This window comes from Fukomys damarensis, unplaced genomic scaffold, assembly GCF_012274545.1.
Source record: "Fukomys damarensis isolate Sample0158 unplaced genomic scaffold, DMR_v1.0_HiC HiC_scaffold_17, whole genome shotgun sequence".
NCBI lineage: Eukaryota > Metazoa > Chordata > Mammalia > Rodentia > Bathyergidae > Fukomys > Fukomys damarensis.
Window position 1 is genome coordinate 66,251,866 of NW_022900929.1, and position 22,734 is coordinate 66,274,599.

The window sequence follows — 22,734 nt, forward strand, 5'->3', positions numbered from 1 at the left end:
AAAAAAAAAAAAAAAAAAAAAAAAAAGTAAAAAAAATCACAAGTCGTGGACTGTACGTAATAAATTTGGACTACTTTTGCAGCAGATCCTAAATAGGTGGAAATGACCTTAGTGTTCTCAATGGTTCCTTTCAATGCCAAAATTTGCAGATTTTTAAAAATATTTTTCCATGGAAAAACATATATGTATTTTTTTTCAGGTTTATATAATCTGGTTATATGATTACTCTTATGTATTGTAAATTTACCTGACAGAAGGTGATTTTCTAAAAGTGTTGATTTTAAGACTGCTTATTATGTGTTAGGTCTAAAATGACAGTCTTGGCTGAGCGTGGTGGCTCATGCCTGTAATCCCAGCACTCGGGAGGCTGAGGCAGGAGGATCACTGTGAGTTCTAGACCAGCCTGGGCTATATAGTGAGTTCCAGGTCAGTCTCAACTACATAGTGAGACGCTGTCTCAAAAAAACAAAACAAAACAAATAAATAAGTAAAATAAAATGACAGTCTATACATGATATAATGTAATACTAAGATTCTAGCTGGATAAGGTGACTCACACGTGTAATCCCAGAACTCAGGAGGCTAAGGAAGGTGGCTGCAAGCTCAAGGCCAGCTTGGGCTACTAATAGTGAGTTCAAAGCCAGCCCACTCTACAAATTGACACTCTTGGAAAAACAAAAAGGAGAAGATGATGATTTTGATATTGGCTAATGCAGTAATAATCAGAAAATAATTGCACTTTTGAAATGCCAACATAGACATAATTTACATTTGAAAGATGCTCTGGTGAAATTATCCAAGAAATCAAGATATAATTACTTGCTCAGAAATGGTCTGTAGAAGTATAGTGAAAATTATCTTAGTGAAGGACCAAGAATGAATATATAAATATTTTTATGTGTGCAATTTTTAAAAAGTATATATATTGTACCTGTAGATCAGTGATATTAAACAGCCCATCAACAGACAAATGGATAAAGAAAATGTGGTATCTATACATGATGAAATGCTATTTAGCCATAAAGAATAAAATGTTATTTGCAGGAAAATGGATCAAAATTAAGACTATAATGTTTTGTGAAATGTCAAGACATAGAAAGTTAAATACAGCAGTTTCTTTTATATGATCAACCTAACACAAAGGAGGAGAAGGTAGGAAACAAATAGGGGACTTGTTTTAAGTGGCAAAGGGGACCAGGGGAAGGATAGTGAGGGAGATAAAGGAATGGAAAATGATTGAGATTAGCTATATACATGTACCAGTCTCCCAAAATGAATGTAACTATGATGTATTGCAAATATACACTAATTTTTAAAAAAATGTTTCACTGCCCTACAAATCCTCTGTGCTATGAATGTTCATCATTCCCCTCCTTAATCTTTGGTAACCCCCTGGTCTTTTTACTGTCTCCGTAGTTTTTCCTTTTTTTAAATTTTACATAATTGTGATTATATAGTATATGTGCTGGCCTCATGAAAAAAGGTAGGAAGTATTTCCTGTGATTCTTTCTTCTGCATTAAAACTGTAGAAAATTGGTCTAATTTCTTCCCTAAATGTTTAGTAGAATTCACTAGTAAATCTAGATGAGCCTGGTGCTTTCTGTTTTGGAAGGTTATTATTTATTTAGCATCTTTTAGAGTTTTAGGCCTGGTTGTATTGTTTATTTTTTTCCTTTTTGAGTTTTGTAAGATTGTATCTTTGAAGGAGTTAGTCCATTTCATCTAGTTTATTAAGTTTCTGAGCATAGATTTGTTCATATTGTGCCCTTATTTTAATGTCTGTTGTCTTCTGTAGTGATGACCTGTCTCTTTCATTTCTGGTGTAATTTGTGTCTTTTTTTCTTAGGTAAGCTCATCAAAGACTTACAAATTTCATTGATCTGTTCAAAGAACCAGCTTTGGGTTTGATTTTTCTCTCTTGATTTCCTGTCTTCATTGGTTTTTCTGTTGTTTTTCTTCTTATTTTAGGTATAATGTGCTCTTTTTTCTAATTTCCTAAGGTATAAGCTTAGACAATTGAATTTAGAACTTTGTTTTTTAATACATACATTCAATGCTGACTTTTTCCTAAGCACTGCTTTCACTGATTCCCCCACATTTTCAGAAATTATATTTTGTTTTCATTTCCTTTAAAATATTTTAAAAATTCACTTGAGATTTTTTTATGTGTCCATGTGATTTACAAGTGTGTTGTTAAGTCTCAAGTATTTGGAGATTTTCTAGTTTTTTTCTCTCTGTTACCTATTTAATCCCCCTGTGGTCTGAGAGCACATACTGTATCATTTCTATTCTTTCACATTTGTTAAAGGATATTTCATGGCCAAAGATGTGGTCTGTATGATGAATGTTCCTTCTGAGTTTAAGAAGAATGTGTAATCTTTTGTTGGATGAAATCTCATATGTAGATGTCTGTTACATCCAGTTACTGATGGTTATGTTAAGTTCAAGTATGGCCTTAACTGACTTTTTTGCCTGCTGTATCCATCTATTTCTGACAGAGGGGTGTTGAAGAAAGTCTCCAGTTAGAATAGTGAATTCATCAGTTTTTCCTTGCAGTTCTGTTTTTCCCTCATGTAATTTGACATTCTGTTATTACATGCAACATGCATACACATTGAAGATTGTTGTTTCTTGTAGTGTTGATCTTTTTAATCATTATGGGATGCCCCTCTTTCCGATAATTTTCTTTGTTCTGAAATCTTATGTTGTCTCAAATTAATGTAGCTATATCTATTTTCTTTTGATTAGTGTTAGCATGGTATATCTTTCTCCATCCAGTGATTTTTTTTTTTTTTTTAATTTTTGGTTTTTTGAGACAGTCTCACACTATGTGGTTCAGACTGGCCTTGAACTCACTGTATAGCCCAAGCTGAACTAATGGTGATCCTCCTGCCTCAGCCTTCCAAGTGCTAGGATTACAGGCATGTGCCACTGTACCTCACTGCATCCGGTATTGGTGGTGGAGATGGTTGTTGTTTTGAGACAGGGTCTTACTGTGTGGTTCAGGCTACCAGATTCCATAGCTATCATTATATTTAAAGCTGTTTCTTACAATATGTAATTGGGCCTTGTTTTTTCATTTACTCGGATAATCTCTATCTTTTAATTGATATATTTTACTTGGTGTTTAACATGATTATTGACATAGATGGATTAATATCTACCATATTTGATGTTTTCAATTTTTTCTCATTATATTATTCATACTTTAGGTTTCCCATATAAGAGAAACCATGTGTTCTGTTTGTTGCCTGTGTTCTTTATTCCTTTTTTGTCTTCTTTTTTTTTCCCCCTTTAGTGGTCCTTAACTGAGTATTTTAGATTATTGTGTTCTCACTACTTTCTTAGCATATCGATTGTACTTCTAATTTTTACTTTTTTAGTAGTTGGTCTGTAATTTGCCGTGTATGTTTGTACATACCCACATGTCCACAAAGCGTATTACATGGTTGTTATCTTGAGTTTATATTAGATCAAATAAGAATCAGAAAAATAAATCTTTATTTTACTATTTTACTTTCATTTATTCTTCCTCCAGTTCACTTTCTTTATATATGAGGAGCCAAGTTTCTGACCTGTATAATTTTCCTTTTTTCTGGAAAACTTCTTTGAACATTTCTTGTAAGACAGAATTTACTGGCAGATTCCTTCAGTTTCTTTTTTGTCTGTGAATATCTGTATTTGTCCTTCACTTTTGAGGATAATTTTCCAGGGTACAGAATCCTTGGTTGGTAAGGTCATCTTTTTCCTCTCAACACTTAATATTTCACTCTACACTTCTCATTTGCATGGTTTCTGAGAAGTCAGATATGATTATCTTTGCTTGTCTGTAGGAACCTCTGCTGCCCGGATTTTTCTTTATCTTTCATTCTCCATAGTTTGAAAATGATATGCTTAGCCAGATGTCATGGACATTGGGCAGGTGAGGCAGGAGGATCACTATGTCTCAAAAAATAAAAAAAAAGGGGTAGGATGCAGCTCAGTGCAAAACGTCCTGAATTTAATCCCCAGTGCCCCCATATCCCTCCAAAAAAAGATATGCCTACATGTAGTTTTTCGGGCATTTATTCTAATTGATGTTTTCTGATGTTTCTGGGCCTGTGGTTTGGTTTGTGACATTAATTTAGGGAAATTCTCCATCATTATTGCCTCAAATATTTTTATTTATTTTCCCATTTATACTGAACTTCCCATTACATATGTTACATCTTTGTTCTCACAGTTCTTGTATATTGTTTTGTTCTTTTTTCTTTCACTTTTGGATGTTTCTATTGTCATATCAAGCTCAGAGAATCTTTCCTTAGCCATATATAGCTATGTCATGAAAAGCATTCATCCTGTTAGTGTTTTTGATCTCTAGATTTCATTTTGGTACTCTTAGAATTTCTACCTCTCAGATTACATTATTTATTTGTTCTCGCATGCTGTCTGTTTTTTCCAGTACAGCCCTTAGCATATTATACTCTTGTTTTTGTTTTTGGCCTTGAACTTACTATGGAGCCCAGCTAGGCCTCAAACTTGTGAAAATCGTCTGGCCTCAGCCTCCCAAGAGCTGAGATTACAGGTGTGTGCCACCACGCCTGGCTTTATAGTTTTTAAAAAATAAATCTGGGTCTGATAATTTAAACCTTCTTGCTATACTTAACACTTGTTCTGTTGGTTTTTCTTTTCATGTTCTTTAAAATATGTTTTGCCGGTCAGTAGGCCTTGAAAAAAAATTTTTTTTTTTGCCTTGAAATTTTTTGTGGTAAGGTAGATATGATGTACTAGATCAAAAGGAATTGTAATAAATAGGCCTTAGGTAATGTACTGTTAAGGCAGAAGGGAAAGGGAAGTGTTCTTTAGTTCTGTAGCTGGGTCTCAGTTTGATATTTCTTTGTGCCTATACTACGAACTTCACTAGTGCTTTTCAATATCCTCCTATTTCAGATAGCACAAAATGGCTAAAAGGAACTATATTTCCCTTTTTCCACATGAAAAACTAGATAGAGCCAGCTAGAGAGGGGTATTTTCCTTCCCCCAGCAGCTTAGGCTCTAGTAGAAATAGCCTGAAGAGCATAACATTAATTTGTCATAATGGCATATAAACATGGGTTTATTGACTGAACCCAGGATCTTGCACTAGGAAGCTATCCCTCAGCTTTCCTTCCATGTTTTAAGGCCACTCTTGACACTAAAATTATTTCCACTGTTTTTTCAGATTCTTCAGGAGAGAAGAGGTATTTATCTTCAAAAATGAGCTTGAAAAGTTCAAAGTCAAACCAAATTCCTTGAATACTCTTAATAGATTTATGTATTTTAAATTTTATTGATTCCCTATTTTAAACAGATCCATATTTAAACATATTTTAAACAGATTTATATTGCTCCAAATCAATAACAGAAGTAGTTTAAGACATAAATCTTAGGATACCTGCTGTTCATATGAAAATAAAAGCTGGAACACATCTCCAGAATACATTAATGATTATTCATTATAAAATTTGGCTAATATTTGTATATATCCTAATGATAATTAAAACTGTCCTTTCTTTAAATGTGGTCATTGATTTGACAAGTATTTAGTTAGCTTTTTTAGATGCTAGGCATCATTCAAGGTTCTAAATAGATTTTGAGGATTATAGTACTAATACTTTTTTTAAGTCATTTTATATTAGGCCCTGTTTTAAGTGTTCTCCATATTTTTAGTCCCATAATCCTCACACACACGTTTTTAAGGGAAAGAGTGTTACAGATGGGGAAACCAAAATATGAAGACTTTAAGTGCTTTTATGTTACCCTGATAAAAAAACAATGGAGCAAAGATTCAGGTTCAGTAAGTGTGACTCATAGCTCAAGTTTTTGTGTAATTTATTATGTTTATCTTAAAGTTTCCATGTATCTGAGTTAATGTGTTTGCTAAGAGCACCTTTTTCCCCATTAGCAACTCACATACTTCTGTATCTTTAAAAACTTGAATTTTATCTTGAAGGCTTTTGGAGCCACTGACAGACTTTAAACAATGGAGAGCAACTGGGTGAGATTTAAAGAATAGGGTTGGGCCAGGGATTTAGCTCAGTGGTGCTGCCTCCTGCCTCACAAGTGCAAGGTCTTGAGTTTGATTCCCCAGTACCGAGAAAAAAAATAAAGAGTGTGGCTACAAGATCGTATTTACTCTTAGACCCATTCTGAAGGCAATCTAGTTAATTCAAAATTTACTTCACTTTACCATATTTCAAATGAATTTTTTAAAATGTATAAACTGGACTATGAAACTACTATAGTCCTTAGTTAACTTCACTAAGATTTTGTAATTCATGATATTCTCGATTGTTACCAAAATATTATATTCAATGTTCTTACATTGTTAACCAGGGAGTTATCCCAACATGTCTTGCTGTGGGTCACTTTTAAAAGAAACATTGTTCAGTGTTGTATGAAGGGAGAGAAGGTTAGCACTCCCCTTTGTTGTTTTTGTCCGCTAGCCTGCTCACAGAACAAAGATTCAGGGACTCGGACTGGGAGGGCAAGGTGTGGAATGACCAAGCAGACTCCAGGGAGGTTTCTGGAATGCTTCTACTTTTAATAAGTTCTGACAGCAATTTATAAAGTTTTGAAAGAGGGAGTGGCAAAGGGGGAGTAATATATTTGGCTTAACAGGATTGGTTATTGGAGTGTCTTTGGCCGAGGCGATGGAGGCATCCAACTAGGGGGAACGGGTGAAGCCATAGCTGGACATAGACAAAGCTCAACGCATGAGCTAGGCCTCTACGACTGTGCTAGGAGACATACGAGCGGTGCACTTGTCCCAGCCAGACTTATACCTCACCTGTATCCCTTGAGAAGGATGGAAGAGGCCCTTGGGCCTGACAACACGCATATGGTTAGGAAACATGGTTCAAACTCATTTCATTAAAAAGGGAGGGGGGTAGGAAATGAGTCTGTGGAATTTATATCCATTAGCAAAATGCACATCTCCCTTGAAAGACACCAGAATTCCCTTTTGTTAGCATACATTAGACAAAGCCATTCCCTATACAAGAAAATACAAGTTGCTCCCACTAATATTTATTTCTGTAACATGTTTTGGCTTAGGGGAACTATTGAGTTTATAAATTCTAATATAATTTAGTAATTGGATGTTTTCAGTTGATTAGTGTGGAAGTGGTTTTTAATAATCACCCCCTCCCAAAATCACAATTATTTCTGCAAGATGGATGAAGAAATCAGCAATTGCTCTGTTGAAATGTTAAGAAAATTGAACTATAAGTCATTATCCTGAAATGATGAGGAAATTGAAAGGGGGTCGCGTGCCCCTTCAGGTGCCCCTTCCCAATTAGGCCACTCACACACCAAGAGGTCCGGCAGGAGATCTTTATTGTAGAGAGGCCAGCAGGAGGCAGGAAGGCAGAGAGAGAGAGAGAAGGAAGAAGAAGCAGAAGGAGAGAGAACTAAGAAAGGAAGGTCCTTTTATCAGTTTTGGGGTGGGCTATTGCTTATTTATGAGGAGTGAGCTACTTTTAACCTATCACAGGCCAGATTGCTTTTATGTGCCCAGTCCTGCAGACACAGGTTTCAACTTTCCTGGACCACTGTGGCCTTGGAGGGGAGGGAAACCAGAGATAAGGGCATGAGGTCATTTTAGGAGCCAAGATGTACCAGGAGAATGCAGCCTGTGAGGCGGCGTCACAGCATGCTTTAACATGATCAATTCCCTAACAGAAATAGACAGCATTTATTCAACATCTGTCTTTTTGATCATCTGCTAGGTGCCCTGCTGAGTGGGAGATTATAAATTACTTTTCAAAGCCCTGCCTATCATTTTTGCCTCTTTTGGTATTTAGCACACATGAGTCATGTCTTTTTTCTCCTTGGTAATAGTAGAACACTATAATAGTAAGGACTATTTTTATTTTTATCTTCATTAATAGAACTAACCACAGTGTTGTTCCCATAAATTGATACCAACAAATAACTATGGCAGTGGTGGAAAATCTATGGGATTCATGCTGCAGCCAGCTGTTTATCATTGAAAGCTCTAAAAGGTTCACCATCACTGATCTAATGGTTTGACTGTGAAAGAAAAGGCCAAGCAAGGTAGTAGCACAAGAATATAACAAGAGTTATTATTTCTATAATTTACTTTTAAATAGGGAATACCTGATTTAAAAGAGAAAAGGGATCCATGTATGAATCCAACATGCCTAGTCTATGTCTTTGCCGTAGCAAGTGTTAAATACGAAAGATATAGAAGATTCGGGCTGGGCATAGTAGCACATGTGTGTAGTCCCAGCACTCAAGGAGGGTTAAGCAGAAGGATCACTGCAAGTTTGAGGCCAGCCTGGGTGCCTAGTGTGTTCAAGTCCAACCTGAACTACATAATGAGACCTTGTCTCAAAAAAGAGAAGAGAAAAGAAAAGAGTGAGCCTGCCTCTATAATCACAGTTGATAGAAAAAACAAACAAAATAATGACCCTAAAATACTGAATGGTCAAAGAGATTTAAGAGAGGGTTACCTTGGGCTGGGGATTTAGCTCAGCGGTTCTTCGGTGGCCTGCCTTGCAAGCTCAAGGACCCGAGTTCAATCCCCAGTACCAAAAAAAAAGAGAGAGAGAGAGAGAGAGGGTTACCTTGAGCGGGGGACTTAGCTCAGTGGTTCCGCCACCTGCCTTGCTAGTGCAAGGTCCAGAATTCGATCCCTGGTACCAAAGAAAAGATGGTTACCTTAAGAACAGGTGGAAGTCTTTTCATCTGAAACTGAAGGAAGAAAAAGTAAGATGACTTAAAATAAACTTTTGAGATAGCAGGAAAGTGTGTGTGTGCATGTTTTAAAATCAAAAGAATGTGGACATGACCTCTGTTTCAGTGTTTAGCAAACTTTAATATCAATATAAATTGCCTCAGAAGCTTATTAAAAGTACAGATTCAGATTCAGTTTTCTGGAGTGGTTCCTGAGACTACATGTCTACTAAGCACCAGTGGGTTGCTCATGCTCCTGATCTATAAACCAGTTATACAACCAAGGATCTACTATTAGACATCCAGATTCTGTTAAATTGAGAGCAAGATCATCCAGTATTTGAAGAATGGGAAATACTTAGAATACTTAATATAACAAATTTAATAGGAATCAGAAAAGGTAAAACTTTTAAATTATACTACTATGTTCAGTATGAACTTAATTCTAAAACTTCATGTTTTCTTTGGGTGTTGGATTATTTCCAATAAGTAGTCTTTAATTTTCTTTTAAAGGTATGATTGGAGTGTGAATAAAGAAATCTTTCACAGAGAAGCTTATCAATTTTATGAACAATACAGAGAAAATCAAGTCATATAACCAAAAATTATGTTTTCCTTTTGTCCATGAGTATACATTTCATATCCTTTTTACAATTAAGTGATAAAACCAAGTATATACATTAATATCATCCAAAGATATGTCCTTTTTTAATGGACACATATGAGATAAGGATAAATTATAAAACATTTGGTGATCATGATTTGCATTTTTATCTTAATTAGAAATTATTCAAGGACCCGAGTTCAATCCCCAGTACAAAAAAAGAAATTTTTGAAAATCTAAAAAGTTTTTAACTTTATATTAATCTAAAATCTTAAAGTTAACTCAGAGCCTGAACATTATAAGCTATAGTAAGCAATATAAGCTTTGTGGCATCATAAGAACTAATCCCTTTTTATAATGCTATTATCTATTATAAACTTTGAGAAGAATTTTACAGTTTTGTGCAACACTTTGAAAAGAAATGTAACTGTGAAACCAATGGAGGAAATTAGTTGCTACCTAATTTTTTCCTAAGAAGATAAATTCAAGATTTTCCCAGTTGTATCATCCTAATATCACTTGTACATGGTAATAAAATCTGGACAAAAAGAAATACTACTGTTAAACAAGTGTAGTATTGCCAAAGAACCATCTTAAGTAGGATTATGTGAACTTTTTCTATACAGTTATGTCAAATATTAAAACTTAAGGACCCCCCCCTCCTTCTTTATCCAAATGACCAAGGCCAATATTTAAACTGACAACCTATGTTTTTCCCTGAGTTTACAGCTTTTGGCTAGATAAATTTTTTTTCCTCTTAAAGAGACAATATATTTAAATCATAAGAAAAATGTTTAAAAGCAAAAACATATTTCTGTGATTCTTGTACACCAATTCAAAGTGATTATACCAGTTTATCTTTATTAATATTATTCACAGGTAAACAGGCATATCAATTTGCCTATTGAGAAAGTATTACTATTCATCGAAATTTTTGTCTTTTATGTAACTTAGAAGCAGTGGTGGTGAACCTATGGCACCTGTGCCATAGCAGGCTGTTTGTATCATTAAAGGCTTTAAAAGGTCACCAACACTGACATAGAGGGTCTAGTTATAACAAAGTACAGAATTTAAGATAGAAGCAGGTGCCAATCTATTAAGACTGTAAGCTTAAAAAAAAAAGGAATTAGATGTGGTGGTTTACATCTGTAACCCCAGCTACTCAGGAAAATCAAAAGTTCTGAGCCAACCAAGGCAATTTGGCTCAAAGTAAATAATCAAAAGGGACTAGAGTTGTAGCTCAGCACTCCTTGGGTTGAATCCCCAGTTGGAAAAAAAAAAAGTGTATTATGTATGTATGTATGTATGTATGTATCTATCTATCTATCTATATGGAGAAAAAAGAAACAAAATCACGTAAGTGCCACTATAAGTTCCTTACAGATCATCATTGTTGAGTCTAGTGGTTTTAAATATATTTCTACAAATTCTGTAAGATTCTTCCCTTGAGAACAGAATTTTTAATTCTGTACTGTTTGTGGGTGTATTATTTAATGGTTCGCTTATAACAAAGTAGAAGTAATTGTGGAGACTTCAGAAACTTGGTCATGAAAAGACATTGCAGTTCCCTGCCTGGTGGCTCTCCTCACAGCGCTTGCTCAAAGGAAGCTAGGGTCATGCCTTGAGCAGCTCCCTGGAGAGTTAAAGAAGAGGCCAGGAGCCACAAGAATGGACTTCATGGACCTTCCAGTTTCACTGAAGCGTTCAGTTTACAGCCGTCAGTACCTTGACTGCAGCCTCAGAGAAATTAACCATCTAGCTAAGCCATGTAGCGCTACAGTCATCCCTCTAAACTGCTTCCAGATTCCTGAAACACAGAAAGATAATATATGTTTGTTATTTTAACCTAGTATTTTGATATAATTCATTATACAGCAAAACATAACTAACAGATTGAGAAATTTGTTTCAGTGTCCATACCCTATACAGTAAGTTTTATTTTTAAAAGGCTAAACTTGGAAGAAAGGGTGAAGGGATTGAAAATGATCAAGATATGCTATATGCTTGTACCAGTTCTATATTGTAGACATGCCCTGGGAAAGAAAGAAAAGACTAAATCTTAAGGTTTGAAAAACTTAACTATTAAATGTTATGAATTTAGTTTTCCCATTTTTATAGACATTGGTGGCTATGTTCAAAGACTAACTTTAAAAAAAGGCCAATAAGTAAACCAGATTCCAGTAGATAAAACTATATGGATTTCTAAATATATTTAATATTAAGTATGAAACTTGCTTTTTAGAGTGCTTTCATTTACTATAACTAAGGAATTAAATGATTCAATTTTTAGGAACTTCAAAAACTAAAAGCTCTAAGTTATGAGGTGCTCTGAATAGACTACTTCATCTTTAAACAAAAAGTTTCTTTTGGCAATACAGGAGATTGAACCAGTTGCAGTTGGTTTGTTTTTATTCCATCGTGTCCTTTTAATACTACTATATAGTTCCTACTGAGCTACTTTCCCACCTTCCTTTTTATTGTGTGTTTTAATTTTGAGACATGTTCTCACAAATTTGCCAGGCTGGATCCAAACTTGTGATTCTCCTGCCTCAGCCTACCAGAATCCTAGGATTATTGACCTATGCCATCATCCCTAGATGCCTTTTGTAACTTTAGCTCAGAATTCTGAAAATTTATCTGTGTTATACTTTTTTTACTCCAAACAAGGTTATTTTCCCTTTATTGGAATATAACTGTAATGAAAATCATTTTATTACTTTTAAGAAAAACCAAGAAAGGCCTCTCATATTAATATTTGGTACTTCATAGAGTCTTTTTTTTTTTTTTGGTGCTGGGGATTGAACTCAGGTCCTTGCGCTTGCAAGGCAGGCCACCGAACCGCTGAGCTAAATCCCCGGTCCTCCCAGGGTCTTTTGTTAAATATTTTCAGTAGCAAAACCCTGTATGACTGACTTCTAGATTTCCAAAAATGCTATATCAACATGCACACAACATACATACACACACGCACACGCACACGCACACACACACACACACACACACACACCCCATGCCCCAATGAGCCCTGTTCATTGGTGGGTGTGGTATGATTCTGTCATATATTCTAATGTTCTGTTCCCTAAGCAAAAAATAATTACAAAATAAATTCAATATGAAATATATTCCATACTGAAGAATTATTTCTAGATTACTTACTATATTAGCTGTGTTAATATTTGTCTTTTAATATATGTAATCAGAAATTCACTGGAAGTGGTTCATTTTTATTTCATTCTATATTAATACTGTATAATCATAGAAATGATAATATAGATTTGGAAAAAATAAAATTGGTTCTTTTTCTAAAATTGGTACTTTTTCATCTGACATTATTCATTTCTCATTTATCTTTCCTGGCTAATTTTAAAGGAGTTAATAGGTTTTACATAAAATGTGATGAACAATAATTAGTTACCTGATGTATATTTGGCAGTTTATAGTTTTATAATAGTCAAGTAGTGAAGAAACTTTCAAATAGATATACCTTTAATTTGATTTTGCTTCATTGCTATTTGGTACCTGGCAAAGTTCACAAAGCAGCATAATGTCAGGTATTATAGACCAACATGTATCTAGATTTGATTGTTACTGTAAATTAGAAATAAATACATAGTTTGTGAATTCACTCAGTTTTAGAAATGTTTTAATGACATTTGAATGTGAAATGATCCAGAATAACCGTTGTTTTGAATGAAGAAATCTGAACACTTAAATCATGCTTTCTTGAACTGTGATTAGACAGAATTTTAAAATTACACCCTGCCACTTTGATACCTGAAGGATTATTTGGTGTTTATAGGAAAAGGACTTGGAAACCATAAAGTACTAGAAATATTTGAAATATGATTGTGTTCTTTCCTGTTTGATGCTGAAAATTGAACCTAGAGCCTTGTGCAAGCTAAGCACACGCTCTGTCTCTGTGCTACACCTCCAGACCTGTGAACTTGGTTTTAATTAACAGACCTATATAAAAAAAAAAACTGCTAAGAAAACCATAAATTATGTTAGCATGTCTTTTGTTTTTACATTTTGGCTGGAGGGTATAGGTAGTGCATTTGCCTCAATGAGAAAGGTAAAATGGGACGCGTGCTTATTCAGTGACTTGCAATTGGCATTTATTGTGTACTGCTTTAAGATGACATAGTTTGAAGGATTATGCGGTTCAGCCAGACACTCTGTTCTTCATTCAAGTTGTCATTTGAATTTTCTCCGTTTCATTTGCCAAATATATATTGCAGCATGGTTGGTAAAGTAAAGAAAAGGGTGGATGCGCCAGGGATTTAAATCGCTCAGTGGTTACGCTGCCTGCCTCATAAGCACAGGTTCTGAGTTTGATCCCCAGTACCAAAAAAGAGAGAAAGAGAGAAAGAAAAGGGTGGAAATAAAGTAGTAACAAAGCAAAAAAAAATTAAAATTTCTATCTTGAAATGAAAAACACTGTTAGTGTACCATACTGTATATGAATGTGTCCTTGTATATCTGATAACATTATTTTTTCTGATCTGAATCTCACAATTCTATCTAAATTATTTTGGCACATATAATACTAGGTGGACTTAATACAGACTTGCTAACTTATTCTTTTTTTTATATATAGTTTTCAGCATATGATCTTATCCCATCTCCAAAATTAAAATCTTCTCAAGGAATGCCAGTCAGTGATGATTTATGTTTTAGCAGAAAAAGAGTGTCTAGAAACTTACTTCAGAATAGTCAAGACTTTCACCCAGATTCTCTTCCTACATGTGCTACTGGTAAGTAAAAGTTGAAGGTAATGGACATGTTGAAGTAAGTTAAAAACTTCTCTAAATTTCGTAGTCCATTCAAGGACTCATATGGTTTATAGCATAGAAGAAAGTTCAGATTCAATAAAAGTTTATTGAAGATCTGATAAAAAAAAAATGGATGTTTTCACATACTTGTCTCAGGAAACCCTGGGGGACTTTCTCGTTGAAACTTATTAAGCAGCAATGTAGAGCAATATTTGCTTAATAAACTACTTATATTTATTGAACATCTCTTGTGTGTCAAGAAGAGAGGGAAGAGTTTCCATCTAACGCAACTTGCATTCTGATTGGGGAGGTTAGACATTAAATGCAAGACATGGTAACGTAGACAAGGAAAGAACCTATGGATAAAAACAGCAAAAAGAGAAATATGAAAGGGGACTGTTTTGAATAACACAGAGAAGTTATAGAGTGAAAGGTAGTCATTTTGAAGGGCAGCACTGAAACAAGCCATTAGGTATAAGGAAAGAAAAGCAAATAACTTCAGGAAGAGGAACAGTCAGTGCAGAGTCACTGAAATAGAAGTATGCTGGACATATTTTAGATTAAAGAGGTTAGTATGTCTGAAATCAAATGTATAAGGGGAAAGAAGTAGAAAATTTAAAAAGCTAATAGTCTTTGTGCTGGGTGTGGTGGTGCACACCTGACATCCCAGCTTTGGGAGGTTGAGGCAGGAGGATCGCCACAAGTTCAAGGGCAGCCTGAACTACATAGTGAAACCCTGTCTCAAAAAACTGAACAAAACAGGGGAAGGGGTCTTTAATTATAAAACCTGCTGATCTATTAAATGAACTTTAGCTTTTACTGTAAGAAACATTTTAAGGAAAGAAATGACATTATATGCCTTGTTTTCCAGACTAATTTTGGATCTTATATTTAAAACAGGTGAGAAGAGGACAAGGACAAAAATAGAACTGATTAAGATTCCCTTGTTTTAATCCTGGATAGAGCTGATGGAGGCTGTAACCAGGATAGTGATGAATGTAGAAGTGATTGGATTCTAATTGTTAACATTATTTGCTGGTAGATTGGATATTAAGTGTGTCCAGAATGCTGTAGGAATGTTTTGCCAGGGCCACTGGAAAGATGTTTAATTGCCTCTTACAAAAAGTAAATATTATGATAGTCCAGATGGCATAGTATTGCCATGAGCCATCTCAGTTAAAAAGGCACCAAGGAAGAGGTAGTACTTGAACCACATCTTTTTGTATTCATATGATATAAATAGCTAGAGGGGAGATATAAGAGCAAAAGCTTGCATTAGGGATGGGCGTGACATCTGTGAGAGCTGCATCAAGATTCATTGCAGATGGTGCGAGATAAATTGGGACTAGGGAAGCTCTTACGCATTAGGTTAAAAAATGTGAGTTCAGGGCTAGGGATTTAGCTCAGTGGCTCTGCGCCTGCCTCACAATTGCAAGGTCCTGAGTTCGATCCCTGATACAAAAAAAAAAGTGTGAGTTCATACATAAGCCTTAAGAACCAATGAAGTTGTTTTTTTTTAACTAATGAAAAAAGAAATTAGGATAATAAAGTTGTAAGAGAAAGGAAAAAATAACCGGGAAGATACGGTTTTATTTGTTTTTGTTTTTGTTTTTGTTTTTTTGGTACTGGGGATCGAACTCAGGTCCTTGCACTTGGGATGCAGGCACCGGAACCACTGAGCTAAATCCCTGGCGCATAATATGGTTTTATATAAAAGATGAAGAATAGAAAAAAATTTTAAGACTTAGCACCCAGCTCATTAGAAAATTGATTTTCTATTAAAAAGAATTTTCAAAAACTAGGTATTTGGGTACATGCCTATAAGAAGCAGGAGAATCACAGGATTGAGCTGATCCTGGAAATTTAGCAGTACCCTGTCTCAGAAAGAAAAATAAGGTGCTGGAGTTTCAGCTTAAGGCCCTAGGTTCAAGTCCTCAGTCCTGCGTGGGGGGGGGAGAGAAAAGAGAAGAGAGGAAAATGTAAATCCATTGTGAAAATAATACCAGTGGGAAGGGCACATGGTAAAGAAGATAGAGTGAATATGTTACAGATTTTAACATTTATTTTATATCCAAATGATAGCAGTTGTTGAAATTTTGACTATGAGTTCAGACATGTTAGTCATCAATATTTTCCTAAGGGAATTAGGCCTTTATGCAGTAAAATTCCATAGTATTTTCATATAGAAATGAAATGGTTATATAATTTAACTTGTTATTTACTTACTAGAAAAACTAAAGTATAAGAATGTTATGTTCCTTTTTGGATTTTTATAATGTTATAGCTTCTATACCATGCAGAAGCTCATTGCCTAGTTGTAGAGATTTTAAGCAACTAAGGGATAAGATGATACATAACCTAATGCTAGATTGAATAATACAAATTATAAATATCAGGGATTCAAGAAAGGAATTGGAGGGCTGTGGATTTAGCTTAGTGGCACTGCACCTTCTTGAAAGTGCAAGGTCCTGAGTTTGATCCTCAGTGCTGGAAAAAAAATGAAGAAAAGAAAAGACAAAGGAATTGATTGTAGGTGCTGAAGTAGTTTGAGAAAACTGCAGGAAAAGAAATGGCTTGAACTGGATTTTAAAGCGAGGAAAGGCCAAGCATGTGATTATACAAGCCTGTAATCCCAGCTCCAAGAAGGCCAAGGCAAGAGGATCACAAATTGAAGATCAACTTGGGCAATTTTGTGAGACTGTATCTCATACTAAAATGTGAAAAGGGCTGGAAATGTAGGTTAGTGATGAGCATTCCCCAGGATGCACAGGGCCCTGGGTTCAAGACTTGGTGTAACCCACCTCCTAAAAAAAAGGAAGATGAAAGAGGAAAGAGTTTGCAGCTAGCAGTGAGACAAAAGGCGAGAAGAGAGTAGAGTATAACCAAACTCATGGATGAAGGAATTAATGTAGAAGATACCCTTTTTACATTAAAGATTAAAAAGTCTTGAAATCACAGGGAGGGAATTTTTTTTTTTAATCAGAATTTAGAACTACAGAGGACCAACTTATTTTAAAGACGAATAATCTTCCAGAGAGATTATTATGGCCTTTCTTTTAAGAGACTTTGTCACCTACCTAAGAATAATCCTAACTAGCCCCAGGACAGGGAAAGTGAACCAGGAAACATGCTTAGAAACTTAGATGTAGTCTTTGAAGCTACAGTACCTGAGTGCTGTGTGGTATCTTAAGAAAAAATAGTTCTGCAGTAGAACATTTTGGGGTAGTGTATACTACAGATACTGGGAAGAAGGAAAGCCAGGTTATAGTGAAACATTTCATAATGAGGAACAGGAGAATGAAGAAAGAAACTGCCTTTATATATACTCTTCACCATGACCAGATAGGATTCTTCCCAGGGAGGCTGGGATGGTTCACCATACACAAATCAGTTAATGGAATATACTATATTAACAGAGCCAAGCACAAAAACCATATGATCATCTTAATAGATGCAGAAAAAGCATTTGATGAAGTCCAACACCCATTCGTGATAAAAACCCTAACAAAGATGGAATCAATGGTCTTTATCTCAATCTTCATTATACCTTTCCTAGCGCTGTTCTTTACCATTTGATTTTCTGTTCTTTAACCTCCAGTCAGATTTGCCAACAGGAAAACGCTTATTGCCTTTTGCCTGCCTGTCTTAACTATACTGATATACCTATATTTATTCCCACCCAAATGACACCAACATTTGTGAAATAAGATGAATGCATGAAATGAAGTTTACTTTTACTTTGTGGGGTTTTCCGTTTTTTTTTCTCTGCAAAAGGTACAACTGGGACTCATCAAACAAATCTTCCTGGGAATTGTGGACAACTTGGATTGTCACATATACGCGGTAAAACTGGCAGTGTAGATTCTAACTTAGAGCTCCTAGGAACAACTAGCAGTCATCAAGATAAAGGTATAAATTCCAGATTTACTTGGGACCAGATGATTTATAAATATTATGTGGGGGGCCTGGGATTTAGTTCAGTGGTTCTGCCACCTGCCTTGCAAGTGCAAGGACCCAAGTTCCATCCCCGGTACCCCCTTCAAAAAAAGGGGGATTTTTTTTTTTTTTTTTTTTTGCAGTACTAGGAATTAATCCAGGTCCTCATGCTTGGCAGGCAGGTACTCTGCCAATGAGCTACATCACAGCCCTCATCGAATTTCTGACAATAGTTTGTATTTTATTCTGTGTAATTATACTCATCACAAAAAAAGGATATTCTAATAATTTTAATAACTTTTTTCCATAATTGATACCTTAAAATGTTTAGATTTTATAACATAGATGTACATATGACTGATGATAGTAAAAGTTTAGAAACTTATAGTGAAATTGAACATTTTAATACCAAATAATTGAAAATAACATCCATTAAATAATACTGTGTGAGCTGAGGCAGGTCTCAAGTTCGAACCCTGTATGCTAAGAAATAACTAAAATAGGGCCAGGGATTTAGCTCAGTGGTGCACTTGCCTGCCTTGCAAGCACAAAGACCTGAGTTTGATCCCCAGTACCAAAAACAAAAACTGAATAATTAGTATGTAATAGGGTTAACTATTCCTAGAAAGTTTTTATTTTATTTATTTATTTATTTTTGTTTTGTTTTGTTTGAGATAGTGTCTCACTATGTATTTGAGACTGACCTGGAACTCACTATGTAGCCCAGGCTGGTCTAGAACTCACAGCAATCCTCCTGCCTCAGCCTCCCGAGTGCTGCGATTACAGACATATGCCACGATGCCTGGCTTGAAAATTTTTAATTTTTGTTTTATGTCCTTTTGTACAATTTTTTGAGTGATAGAGATAGATATTTATTGTGGAAAAGTAATGATCATTTGAAATTGGTAAAAATTTAATTAATGTAGCACTTAAATTTTAGCTATTCTCTACCTACCACATAGGACCACATAGCTCCTTAAAAATTTACTGTTGCGATGTTACCCACTTCACAATAAATTAGTACATCATTCTAAGGCAGCAGAACCACGGAGCTAAATCCCCAGCCCTAGTCCATCCTTCTGAATGATATTGATATTTCCTAAATCGTGATGGGTAGAAACAGAGGATTTGCTACGTGGCTTATTCTGTCTCTGTTTAGGCCAACCCTTTGACGATTACCTCTATTCTCAAGATTTAATCAGATCTGCAGAGTAGCTGTGTCTTTCTGAAACTTTTCAGAGTATGTTATCTATTAGAACAGCAATTATAAAAGGACACTAGAATGTAATAGTTCGTTATATATTAAAAATTCTGACAGCGCTGCCATTTCTCAGTTTGTGTTCCTAGGGGATTTCTGAAGGACCTGGAGTGTGGATGTCAAACCATCTAAACATTCCTATCCCAATTTTAAATGTAATGATCCACACTGAGTGTTGGAGATGTTGGTGTATACTGCATTGTATTGGTTCTGTTCATATCCGTAAAACATCTGATGTTTGATTTCTTTGTAAGAAATATGTTTCAGACTCCTTAATGAACCGCTACCATGAAAGCATGAGAAGCTATTAATAGAGCACTATATTGAAATTAGGAAACTAAAAATATTTATATGTTAATCCGCTCAGATAACCTTTTTTTTTTTTTTTTATATACTGGGAATCAAACTGAGGACCTTGTGCTTGAGAGGCAGGAGGCAGAACCACTGAGCTAAATCCCCAGCCCCAGATAGCTTTTTATAGAACAGGAGAAGTCATTAAGGCCTTCAAAAAATTTTATTTGTAGTATACATAAGTTAGGTGTTTTGTCAAGGAAAGTCTTGTAAAAATAATCTTAAAAGAAAATTTAAGGGAATCCTAAAAGATTGCAAATAGATGTTTATGTTGAGATATATAAAGAAAATCTCAATATAAGGCAAGAAAAAAGTAATAAAAAACAAAACAATGAAGAAGCACAAAGTAATCCAAATATTTAAATAATTACCATAAATATAAATGTATCTAACTTACCGTTTAAATTACAGAGATGATCAGATTTTATTTTTTGATTGAAAGGCTATTTTTAAGAGCCAGATCTAAATACATCAGAATAGGGCCAGGGATTTGGCTCAGTGGTTCCACCGCCTGCCTCGTAAGTGCAAGATCTGAGTTCAATCCCTAGTACCAAAAAAAAAAAAAAAACCCAAAAAACATCAGAATAGTTTGGGAGAAAGTGTGGAAAGGAAGATATACTAGGCAAATGTTCAGAGGAGAAAAGCAGGTAAAATGTATTGATGACAAACAGACAATAAAGCTAATAATACTTTTAGCACTAGAGAGTATCTTTATAACTAGACAAAGACCAACTCACTATTAAGACAAACTTCTAATTATGAGTGCATGAGAATAGAGAGAGAGAGAGAAGAGATTACATACATTGGACTAAGTATATCTACATTCAAAGAATATGTGTTTGTGTGCCGGGGATTTAGCTCAGTGGTTCCGGCGCCTGCCTCGCAAGCACAAGGACCTGAGTTTGATTCCTGGTACCAAAGAATATGTGTTTGTAATTTAACAGAGTTACATGCAGAACATTAATGTACAAATGTTAGTAGAAAACTGTAATAGAATAAGAAAATACAATATATATAAGCACAAATTAAATTAGACCTTTACCCTAAACCCATGATGGTGAACCTTTTAGAGACCCAGTACCCAAACTGCTACCTAAAACCCACTTATTTATTGCAAAGTGCCTGAATTATACCTGAAAACTTAGGTTTTAGTTTGGAAAAAGCCATTTTTTGTCTTAAAGACACAATAGGGGCTGGGGTTTTAGTTCAGTGGTTCCGCCATCTGCCTTGCAAGTACAAGGCCCTGAGTTCAATGCCCCATACCAAAAAAAAAAAAAAAAAAAAAAAAAAAAAAAAAAAAAAAAAAAAAAAAAAAAAAAGACAAGAAAGAAAAGAAAAATAAAAACACAATAACAGAGCTTTCAGTAATACAAATAGCCTGCTGCAGCACATGTGCCATAAGTTCGCCACCACTGCCCTATACCATACAAAAAGATAAATACCAGATGGAATGAAAATCTGAATGTGAAAATGAAAGTAAAACTTTAAGCTCTGAGAAAATGTGCATATATAAATAACATTTTCTTTTTTTTTTATGACAGTGTGTACTAGCCTAAATTTTGGCAGTAGGATGCAGCATACATTTGGTACTCAAACAGAGCGCACATCTTCATACTGTGGTCCAAATCCAAGTCCAGGAGCCTTCATCCTTCCATCCTATCCTCTCTCCTCACCTCGAACTAGTCCAAAGCATGCATCTCCTCTTACTGTATCTCCAAAGAAGTCGCAAGATAATTCTCTTAATTTCTCAAATTCCTGGCCTCTTAAAACCTTTGAAGGACTATCAAAGCCAAGTCCACAGAAGAAGCTTGTCAACCAAAAATCATCTGACCCTACAGGTAAAAACTATGGTAAAAGTCAATAAATATGTATATGTTTCAATGAATACTTTGGAGTTAGTATATAGATTAGTTAATATAAGATTTTAAAAAACTCAAATTACATTGTTTCTCTGAATTAGCAAATATTTAGGAAAATATTTGAAAATATATATGATAGAGAAATGTGTATAATGTAAAATTCCATCAAAATGATCATTAATATTCTTATATTGCCACTGAAAATCCCTTTTCAGAACCAGATGAATAATCCTTTATAAGGTACATAAATAGTATTATGTTGCTTAAGAACCTATTAATAAATTTTAGCATTATTAAAATATCATTTATCCATTTACTGTAGTGTCTAGTGTTCATTTATTAAACATTAATTGAATGTTTATTATATGCTGTATATACATATGTTTGTGTGTGTGTGTGTGTGTGTGTGTGTATTTTTTGTTTGTTTTTTGACTGGGTATTTAATTTGAGCCCTTGCGCTTGCAAGGGAGGTGGCAGAACCACTGAGCCAAATCCCTGGCCCTACATGCTACAATTTTGAAGGGTTTTCTATTATTTGTTATAAGCTAAAATCTCATTCTTAATAATATTCCCCCTATGATGTTAGTATGAGTTCATTAAAGATAAATCCAGTCCCAAGAAGTCTATTAAAGCATCCCCTGTGTCCTACATGCTTTTTTTAGTCAAGCCACTAAGGTAAGATTTTCCACCGTTAATATCCTACTACACCACTTGATAATTTATAACCATATTAAAGTCAATGTATTGTATATTCTGGCAGTTGAATCACTTTCTCTTAACACTGAACCTTCATTCCCTTCTATTAATTTCTTTGTCTTCTCCACAAGATCACATATTGAATTAAAAGCTAAGACTTTGGTCTAAAGGTGTAGCTCAGTGGTGGAGTGCTTGCCTAGTGGGTCAAGGCCCTGGGTTTGATCCAGCACTACAGGGGAGAAAATGCTGAGACTTTATTTTCCCCAGTGCCCAACATCAGGGCTTTCATATACTAGTTATCCAAATGCTACTTACATAAGTGAATCAGGACAGAAAAATAGCTCTTCTAGCTTATTTTGGAGTTTTTCCTAACAGAAACGGGTCATGATGGAGTGTAAGAGGACAGATAACTTAATTTGGTATATAATATGAAAGATTTCAAGTGGCTTATTTTTGTTATATTCATTAAGGGACACTGATACTGTTATTTCATTTTAAATACTAATCTTTATTTCTAATAAAACATAATGCCTTCTTTTG

At 34.9% G+C, this 22,734-nt stretch overlaps 1 protein-coding gene and 2 pseudogenes across 4 annotated transcripts in view; all 3 read left to right on the forward strand.

Annotated features, from left to right (window-relative positions):
* Nucleotides 1-22,734, forward strand: part of Togaram1 (TOG array regulator of axonemal microtubules 1) — a 78,864-nt gene that overhangs the window by 4,482 nt on the left and 51,648 nt on the right. For 3 of the 4 annotated variants that reach the window (XM_010632625.3, XM_010632621.3, XM_010632623.3), the window contains exons 2-4: nucleotides 13,920-14,076; nucleotides 17,869-18,003; nucleotides 21,181-21,477. In XM_010632625.3, the coding sequence (XP_010630927.1) occupies nucleotides 13,920-14,076; nucleotides 17,869-18,003; nucleotides 21,181-21,477 (589 nt within the window). The remainder of the gene's footprint in view (nucleotides 1-13,919; nucleotides 14,077-17,868; nucleotides 18,004-21,180; nucleotides 21,478-22,734) is intronic. The other variant, XM_010632622.3, reaches the window with a different exon arrangement.
* On the forward strand, nucleotides 6,409-6,446 carry LOC117286644 (annotated as a pseudogene).
* Nucleotides 6,814-6,894, forward strand: LOC117286645 (annotated as a pseudogene).